Here is a 9447-nt window from a genome sequence, read left to right as displayed (position 1 = left end):
TCCCCAGGGCAGAGGTGGTACTTCCCCCCCAGACACACTCCCTGTGTCCTGGGGACGACGGTGACCCCCCGTCCGCCCCCCGTGGCTGGTTGTGTCCCCAGGCCTTTGAGGAGCAGCACCTGGCCTCCCGCGATCCCATCAAGCAGTTCGGGGCCTGGTTCGAGGAGGCCGCGCGGTGCCCGGACATCGGGGAGGTCAATGCCATGTGCTTGGCCACCTGCACCAGGTGAGGCTGGCTGCTCCGCAAGGGCTGTCCGTGATGCCTGGGGCACGTTGTCACCTCTCTAAAGCACTGGGAGGTGCCCTGAGATGCCCCAGTGCTGCCCRGGCTGCCGGAGGCTGGCCTGGCCATGGCCTGCAGCACCTTCAGCTTTGGTCTTACTGGCTTCTCTGCTGCCCATGACCATGGCAGGTCCAGGTGGCCTGGGCTCGAGATGCATTTCACCCAGGTGATGGGTCACAGGGGAGCGCTGAAGGGGCGAAGCTGCCCCACCGCCGTGGGATTTGCTGCTGAGCAGCCGGGGGGTTCCCTTGCCCATGGCCTGGGGTGACATTTGGGCTGTGCTYGCTCTCAGCGTTGCATCCTTCATGCTGCAGGGATGGGAAGCCCTCGGCCCGCATGGTGCTGCTGAAGGGCTTCGGGCAGGATGGCTTCCGCTTCTTCACCAACCACGAGAGCCGTAAGGGAAAGGAGCTGGTGAGTGCTGCTGCTGCAGCCTCCAGACCCCRGGTGGAAGAGCCTGGGGGGCTGCAGTGGGGCCGCGCGCTGGCGGGAGCAGCGCTGAGGAGCGAGCGCTGCTGGGGACCGGTGCAGCAGCGCTCTGTGTGTGCTGGAGACTTGGCTGAAGGCGGTGACAGCAGCTTTCCAGCCCCCTCCGCGCCGAGGGCGGGGGCTGCCTCCGTGCCTGGAGTGGGCTGGACGCGCCCCTGCTAGGCCACGCTTCACTCAAGGCTCTGCCTCCCACCGTGAGCCAGGACTGCGCRGCTGGACCTACCTTGCTCTGAGGCCCAGAGCACGTGGCAGGCCTGGCTTAGGCAAACTAGATGATTTTTCTACATTTTAAAGTCTGAAGTGCTGCTTGTTTGCTGATGCTCTCTTGTTTCTTTCCTTCCCTCTCCCTGCTCTGTGCATCAGGAATCTAATCCCTTTGCTTCGGTCGTATTTTACTGGGAGCCCCTCAACCGGCAGGTGCGTAGCTTCCCCTGGTGCTGGCAGGGTGCTTGGGGGACCAGAGAGGCAGCAGAGGGAATAAATCAGTTCTTTGGCACAGCATTAGGTGGCCATGGCTGACCCATGCGGGGTGGGATTTTGGGGCCTGTGCATTCAGGTGGGGGTTTTGGACACTGRATGGGTCCTGGCTCCCTTTTGCCCTTCCTCTCTTTGTGTGGTGGCAGAAGTGCAGAGCTCTGTGGGTGAGGCAGGACGGGGAATGTCCTTGTTCCTGGAAGGAGAGTTGGGGAACAGAGCGATGCCTCTCTTGGGAGCTCACGTGGCTCTTCAGAGCCTGGTAGCCCTAGCCTGTCGGACCCTGCCCACATAGGTGCGGATCGATGGCTCAGTGAAGCGGCTGTCAGAGCTGGAATCGGAGCAGTACTTCCACTCCCGCCCCAAGAGCAGCCAGATTGGGGCTGTTGTGAGCCAGCAGAGCACCGTCATTCCGGACAGGGAGGTGAGGAGTGTCGGGACAGCRGGACTGGGGCCGGTTCCTCCCCGTGGCTGAGCGTTCCCCAGTAATTGTGCGTGGAGGGGACCAGCAGGGCCGAAGGCTCCCTCGCTGCCATACTTGGGGTGCTCTGGGGCTTCACCACGGGTCTCTTACCCTTGCAGTATTTAAGGAGGAAGAACGCGGAGTTGGAGGAGCGGTACAAGGAGACAGCAGTGCCGAAGCCGGCATACTGGTGAGTCATGAGTCCTGTCATCGCTAATCGGGGGGGTGAGGGTTTGCCTGTCTCTTAAAATCCGAAGCGCGTCCTCTGGCTGGAGGCAGCCCTAGGGGCACGGAGAGGCCAGGACATTCGTGTCCTGCCCCCTGCAACCATCTCACGCTTCTCCCCCTCTGCCTTGCACCGGTCCGTCCTCGTGCGGACGGTCTGTCCCGGGCCACCTGCAGGGCCTCTTTAACAGCCTGTGTTTCTCTCCCAGGGGGGGCTACATCCTGCAGCCAGACGTGGTGGAGTTCTGGCAGGGCCAAACCAACCGCTTGCATGACCGTATCGTCTTCCGGCGCCTACGGGACAGCTCAGCCCCCCTGGGACACATGACGCACCGGGGAGAGAGCGGCTGGGTGTTTGAGCGTTTGTCCCCGTGAGGCTACGGGGATCTCAAGATGTTTTATCCCGATCGGGAACGTTACCTTTGCCAATCGTACCTGCGTGCCCCTCTCCAAGCCCTGGGGAATGAGGTTGGCCTTGCTCTGCCGTTCCTAGGGAAATTCTTGTCGAGTCCAGCCCCAAAGATCTTCATCTCCCTGAAGTGGGCTTCCTTTCACCAGCACGAGGGGAGCAATAGCTCCCAGTGCAGCTGGCAGTTAATTAATCATGTTAATGATTGTGCAGGTATCRTGAGAGACCCCAGAAAATCCTCTGTCAGGGAACCATCTGTCCCCCTGTCATGCCCTGCTGCTGGGACCATATYGTGTCTCACTCTTTTTAGCTAGAATCATGCGATTTGCTCGTTCTGTGCAATAACGTATTTAATTGTGGCTTTAATGTCGCTGCTGCCCTGTGTTCGCGGCTGGCTGCGTGCGTTGTCACGGGCGCGTCCTGTCTCTGCAGGGCGGYGAGACCCCAGTCCTCAGCCTGGTTGTATACTGGCGGGGCTGGCGGCAAACTGGTGCCTGTGGCCTGGGCACTGCTCTTTGTCCTCCCCTGGCTAAGTGTATGAGCTTGGTTTAAAAAAATAAAGCCCGATGGGAACGGAGCTGTGCGCTGGGGTTTGGGTTAATATTAATATTAACGTGCGCACGTGGAGCTGGCGCTGGGAACGGCCGGGCTGCGCCCTCCGGCAGAGGGAGCCGGCCGCCCGCGTTGGCGCGGGGACGGGGATCCGGGCCCGGGAAACCCCGGCAGAGGGTGCTGGCGGCCCGGCCTGCCGCTGCGGACCCTCGCGGGAGCCGCTGGCTCCCTTTGCTCGCTCTCTTGGGCTGTGTCCCAGTGAAACTGGTCCCTGATAACCTTTGTCCTCCCCCAGCTCCGTGCACATATTTACACTCTCGATCTTTTGTTTTCGGGACAGGATTGTACTCTGGCCTTCGCTGGCTGCGGCAGTTGCCAGGCTGGGCACGAAGGGTCCCCGGACCTGTTCTACTCCCGTGATATCGGGGCTGTCCTTTGCAGCGAGAAATGCCCTGCTGCCTCCCTGCCGCATCCTCCTAATGTGCGCAGGCCCCGGGCACGTGTGTGTACTTCGCAGCGGGCAAAGAYCGTTCCCTCCCCTCTGATGTGGCAAGGAACGCAGCGCCTCGGCTCTGCTCCGCTCCCGCTGCGGGGTCCCCTCCGGGGCTGGGCTCCTTGCTGGGYCCGGGACCCGGGTATCCTGCCAGGGCGCAGCCGGCCGCTCCGGGAGGCGAGCGGAGGCAGCACCTCCCGCTGTGGGGTGGGGAGGAGGGGAGGCAAGCGCTGGTTTTGTGGGAAGTTTTGCACCTCTGTGCATCTGGGATCCCAGTGCCGTGTCCAGGAAAGGCTTTGCTCAACCCCCTCTTGTCTAGGACGGTGSTAGCACCGGGCGAGTCGAAGGGGGTTGCCCCAGCACCCAGCGCAGGATGGCTCTCCTGGCACACAGCACCTTTCCTGCCCCGTCGGTGCTTTCCCTGCCGTGCCGGGCCCAGGTGGGTGGCACGGGGCCAGGGCAGCTCCATGTCTCTGCCRGTACGTAGGAAGAGGTAGCTTGGCTGTGCTGGATTTGCATGGCCCGGGTCCATGAGGCAAACGAAATCGGTAGCCGCATGGGCTTAGCTCAGTGTGCCTGGACTTAGCTCGCTCTCCTCGGGATCAAGGCCTGTGCTGTTGTGCCCTTCACCTGCAGCACCCCGTAGCTGGGAACCCACCTAATCTCTGCCAAACTCGGCAGGAATGGCAAACCCCTGCAGGGAGCGACGGGGGGAGACCCTGAACAGCCGAGGTGGCTCGGCGGCTCTGGGGAGCCGGCTGCCCTGGCCCTGGTGGCCTCGCCTGCCCGATGTGCCGCTGTCGCACTGACTCACTCGGCGACCTTGGTCCCTCCCCGCTGTACTCGTCCCTCGCTGAGAGCTGCCCTAGCGCTCCGTGGCCTGGAGTGAGACAGGAGGGGCGACGTGGGGACGCTGGGAGGCGTCACGTCGAGATTACGGCATGAGGTTCAGCTAGAAAGCGGAGCGCTGGGCCTGTCCTCTGCTGCAGTCGTGCCGGTCACCTTGAATCAGCCTAGGCGRGGGCTGAGCCGTGGTCTTTTTAGCTTAGTCCCGTATCGAAACGGAGTTTGCAATCAGGGAAGCCGGAGGGTGCTCGCTTCTCTCCCTGTCCGTGGCTGCCGAAGCCCCTGGCTGTTTCAGCTAAGTGCTGGCAGGGCAGTARCGGTCACAAGTTAGTGTCTCACTGGAGAAAAGCAAGAGTATGAGCTCAGCCACGGAATTAGATAGCAGAGAACCGCYTCAGGAGCGCACAGCGGGAAAGGCCGTGGTTAATGTTTTCTCTTTAACCAAACTTTTTGTTGTCAGAGGGAGAAAAAGAGGAAAAGCCGGTGCAGTGACAATCCTTCGTGCCCAGGGTAACTGCCCCCAGCCTGGACCTCTGCCCCGCAGCTCTGGCCTTGCAGGGTTTCCCTGCGGCCCCGAGAGGCTCTGGGCACTGGCGCTGCGGCGTGGGGGTCCGGGTTGGCGGCCGTGGGCTGGCACCGGCCGGGAGAGTCTGTGCCGGGGCAGCTCGAGCGGTGTTTCAGAGGCGGCCTCGGGACTGGGCAGCTCGCGGGGACCTGCAGCGCGATGCCCCGTCAAGGGGCTGGGGGCTTTTCCAGGGCTTGTTCGGCTCCGTCCGTAACCCGCTGCAGTGGGTGAGGGCAGCCCGGCCCCACCGCCGAGCCCGGGGGGGGTCCGCGCAGCCGCACGCCTCCGGCACCCCCGCGGCTTTCGGGAGCGCGGCCGGAGCCCAGATGCCATCACGAGGGCTGTAAACRAGCAGTTTGGCGCCTGCTGCACTTCCTCGTTGTCGGATGGCTCAGAGCACTCGACTTTCTCCTCCTCCTCCCCCTCTTCCTCCCTTCCCTTTCGGGCAGGAACCCTCCGGCGTTGCCAGCGCGGGACAAAGAGCACGTTGTGAACCCGCGGGTGTTTGGTGAGCAAACAGGGCGAGGGCTGCCGGGAAGCCCGGCGGCCGCCGCTTACCCTGGCGAAGGGTTTGCGCCAGGGAAGAGGGGTTTGAATCGCTGCACTTGGCACAATCCGGCTTTTATAATAGCTGGAAAGTCACTGCTTTTTTCCTGTTGACTTCAGGTGCGGCTGCTCCCCGCTCCTGAGAAAGAGCGGGGGGAGCTCCCGGCACAAGGCTGTGCCTGGGCTGGGGGTGCGGGTGACAGCCCCCTCCCTCGCGTCCCTGCCTGCGCCCTCCTGCGCCCGGTTCCTGCCCGGAGGAGAAGGCAGCGCTGGGCGCGGGAGGAGAGCACCGGGTCAGCGCGCGTGGGGTGTGCGTGCACGCTGTGGCAGGGCCGGGGATTCCCTGCCTGGCACCGCTCCCTGCGCTACGGAGCTGCAGCCTGCTCTGAAGCTGCTGCTTTTCTGTAGATCCCGCAAGGCGAGCTGAGCCGGGGCCGAGCCGGCTCCGGGACCAGCCGGCTCCGGGCCCCGTCGTCCTGCTCGGCGCTACGATGGCCGCTCACCGAGGTGCCACCGAAGCCAGGGAGCGGTGCGTGCCCGCCGCCTGCCATCGCCGTCCCCTMCCAGGCCGGGAGGGGCACGGGGACRGGGCGGGAGAGCCGAGCTGCAATTCCTCCGTCTCCCCCAGCGAAGCTCTCCCATCTGCGCCGTGCCCGAGGCGACCGCGTGGAGCAGGCACTGAGCTCCCTTTGTTTCCAGACCTGCTTTATTAACAAAGAACAGTAGCAAGAGCTTACAAAAGACTTGGCTTCTGAGAAACGAATGAGAACAGGGGCTTGTGAGACGAGCCTTCTTCGTGGCTCCCTCCAGCCCTCCTGAGCTGGGTCCGTCTCCACTGCCACAGTTAGCGATCACCTTTTCTGGGAGCAGAGGGCGATTCCCAGCTTAGCAGCCTGCTCCGAAAGCCAATTCCGAGTGGGAATACGGCAGAGAGCAGAGCCCTCTGGAGTCACTGCAGCAGAGCGGTCCTGGGGCCGTTTGCCAGCCGCAGTTATTCCCGCAAAGGGAGGGAAGCGGCACGTTGCGCAGTGTCGGCTCTGGGGCGTCTCCTGGGAACAGGCTGAATTCAGCGGTGCGAAGATCAGTGCAAACGGGCCCGGTCTGGGTGCGACTGCCCTGAAGGACCGTGGTGTCGGTGACCTTGTGCGTGCTCCCTGCAGCACCGAGCGTATGGGGATGGCCACCAAAGTAGTGACGTTCGTCTGGAGCCGAGCAGGGGGTTTCCTGGGGGTCGCACCTCCGCAGAAGTGAAAAGCAGGAGAGGAACCGTTGCGCTCAAGGGAGAACCCAGGCAGAGCTGGGGAGCGACGGGCTGCAATGGTGCACGGCAAGTGTCCAAGCTGAGACTAGTGTCCTCATCCCAGTATGAACCAGTTAGACTGTCCTGCCCTAGAGACTYTGTCACCTGTATCTGTTCTGCTCAGGGACATGGAGGCAAAGTCCCAGCTTCAGCCTCAGGCACCTGCCTGGCCGCTCCTGGGCTCTGTACCCCAGCCCGGACCCTTGCAGTGCGGCTGCCTGCTGCAACTGGCTCTTTCTCCTCTTTCCCAGYGCAGGGATTCCCTGTGCCGCGAGAAGCCACATCCCTCCGCCCTGTCCATTTGCCCTTGTAGTGCTGTGAGCCCGCAGCGATCACCCCGTGGGGCTGAGTTTAAATAGGGTTGTTATTTCCTTAAATAATATCCAAGTCCTTTTTTCCTTCCTAAGCGCCAGCCCTGCAGCGCAAGCCCCTGCCCCGCTTGGTCCGTCGTCCACCCAGGGCATCGGTCCTCTGGGTCTTTGCCCCCTTCCACAACCCTTCTTGCAGCCTCATTTCTCCTCCCGCTCGCCGGCTGCGCAGAGGTTGGGGTTCTCAGCCAGTGTGGCCCGCACTTTCTTCTTCTCCTTGAAGCGGCCCGAGTTGGAGACCTTTACGTGTTTGCCCTTGCTGTTCTTATCCACGATCTTCTCCAGGCGGGCAGCGAAGTCAGGCGGTTCTTCACTGCCCGAACCCTCCTGGGTCTCGCTGGCATAGATATCCGGGCTCTCGTACAGCACCTTGGGCATGGATTTGCGCTTCCTCAGGAAGGTCAGCTTCCACCAGCTGTGGTTCTCTGCCATCTCTGCCCCTCCACRGCCGCCACCAGAAAGAGCTCAGGTCTAAAAGGAAGATGGAGACGTTACTTGAGCCTTTTTCAGGTTTGCTTTCCCTCTTAGTCACGTTCYTTGGGTGGTTCCTCTTTGACGGTCCCCCTGGCCCCAGAGCTTACAGGGATGTGCTATGGAGCAGGGACAAGGGACAAGCTCCCTGGCCATTTTGGCAGGACACAGGCTTTCTTTTACAGTCCCCGTGTGCACGAAGCCCAGCAGCGTTTCCCTAGCCAGGTTTCTGAGCTGTTTCCTTCTCATCGTTTGGGGATCTCGTTGGCCACGAGCAGAACCGGCCCAGATCCGCCCTTGGTCCCTTGGACCCACGGCTCCCCTCGCGCCCGTGTCAGCTTGCTGCGAGGCAGGCTGGCACCTCCGGTCGCTGCCAGCAGCCCGGTGCCGCTGCTCCGGCCAGCGCCGCTGCCGGGCCCCTGGGCTTCGCCGCGTCCTGCCCCACGGCACGCGTTCGTGCCGCTCGTCTTGAGCGAGGTAGCTCCAACCTCTGCCTTCTCTTGGGTACCTGGTGCAGGGAACGGCCCCACCAGGACTCCTGCCTGCTGCCTCCCGCTTCCTCTACAGCCGTGCTCTCGTTCGGCACCGGGGCTCGGGGCAGCAGGGCCCGAGAGGTATCAGCGGAGATGATGCTCTTGCACCCAACGAGCCCTGTGAGCAAACAGGAACGGGAACCAGGAASCGGGGAGGTGCGCAGGTTCCCTGCCTGGTTGTCACCTAGGTTCTCCTGCATGGCAGCGGCGAGGCTGCAGCCCGGAGGTTGCTGTTTTCTGCTCACCCAGCCCTGCTCCTGCTGCAGGGAAGGGAAGGGAAGGGAAGGGAAGGAGTGCCCGCGCCCCGGCTGCTGTCACTGTGCCATCGCAGCTGGGAAAGGGCTTCGTGCGGAGCGTGGCTCCAGGGCAGGCAGCTCCCAGACGCTCCACCATGGAGTTAAACATTTCCCCGGGTGCGGGGAGGGAGGGGATTTCCAGCGCTCTGATCCCTGTCCTGGTGGCAGGAGACAACCTGGCTCCGTGCCCACATGGTGCCAGCGACTGACCCCGCAGATCCGAGTGACTGGACCCCTTTCCGTGTCCCCTGCCCTGCTGATCCCTATGGACACACGGGCCCCGCTCTCACGGGGAGCATCTTCGGCAGAGCGGTGCCCGTGTTGCTCACAGCAAGCCCAGGCCCTGGGGGCAGCGCCGGCATCCCCGGGCACAGCTAAAGCTTGGAGATCATTAAAAGCCAAGGCGAGACGCGCTGGGCTGCAGACGGTGCTTCCTGCCCCCGAGAGCCGGGCTGCCCGGATCGGCACTGGGGTTAGGGCCGCCCCAGGCCTCGGTTCCCCCCCCTCCTCGCTCTGCGGACCCAAACCGGACCCGTTCGTGGAGGCACCGAGCCGGCAGCTCGCGTTTCCCGCGTCCTTCTCCGGGCCGGGGGCACCCCGGCGGCGTACCTGCGTGTCCAGAGCCCTGGCGGCTTGGCTGGCCGGCCCAGAGGGTGGGTCGGGGGCCGCCGGGACGGTCGGGGCGCCGCAGCCCCCGTCCCAGGCGCGCGGGCGGGCGGGCAGGTGCCGCCTGCCCGTCGCTGCCCTGTTTGCTCTGAGTCAAGGTTAACCCGAGATCAAACCGCTCCTGCCTGAGCAAACAGCGGGGGCCGGGCCAGGCCGGCGCTGAATATTCATGACGGGCGAAATCATAACCGAGCCCCGACGGCTGCTCCCGGCCCCGGGGGCAGCTCCGCTTCCGCGGCCGCCGCCGGTTTGCTGCCGCCGCCCGTGGGGTGGCAGGGGCAGGTCCGCGGAGGCGCTTCGCCCGCGGGGGTCCCCGCCCGGGGAGGGCGGCACGGAGGGGCCCCGGTCGGTCCCGGTAGAACCGGTGTTTTGGGGGAGGTGGCGGATTAGGCGAAACCGGAGCCTCGCGGAACCGGTTCCCGCTTCTCCCTCCGGCTCCCTCTGCCCCGCGGGCCGGGCCGGGGCCCG

At 64.0% G+C, this 9447-nt stretch overlaps 2 protein-coding genes across 2 annotated transcripts; one reads left to right on the top strand and one right to left on the bottom strand.

Moving 5' to 3' along the window:
• Window positions 1-5: 5 nt before the first annotated feature.
• PNPO (pyridoxamine 5'-phosphate oxidase) lies at window positions 6-2920 on the top strand (the record flags this gene model as incomplete). Its single annotated transcript, XM_085312993.1, has 6 exons — window positions 6-226; window positions 598-697; window positions 1136-1189; window positions 1542-1670; window positions 1829-1899; window positions 2144-2920. Coding segments are annotated over 6 exons (741 nt in total), but the record flags the coding sequence as incomplete, so codon positions are not given.
• Window positions 2921-5973: 3053 nt separating this feature from the next.
• Window positions 5974-9287, bottom strand: PRR15L (proline rich 15 like). Its single transcript, XM_085313038.1, has 2 exons — window positions 8923-9287; window positions 5974-7484 (listed from the first exon to the last, which is right to left on the bottom strand). Exon 2 carries the CDS (start codon window positions 7443-7445, stop codon window positions 7155-7157), a length of 291 nt encoding a protein of 96 aa, XP_085169164.1. The 5' UTR covers window positions 7446-7484; window positions 8923-9287; the 3' UTR covers window positions 5974-7154.
• Between the last annotated feature and the right edge of the window lie 160 nt (window positions 9288-9447).

Source organism: Rhea americana, unplaced genomic scaffold (genome assembly GCF_003343005.1).
Source record: "Rhea americana isolate MKP2758 unplaced genomic scaffold, rheAme1 scaffold_374, whole genome shotgun sequence".
NCBI classification, from domain to species: Eukaryota; Metazoa; Chordata; class Aves; order Rheiformes; family Rheidae; genus Rhea; species Rhea americana.
Note: the sequence above shows the minus strand (reverse complement) of the source record. Positions and strands in the feature narration are given on the sequence as shown.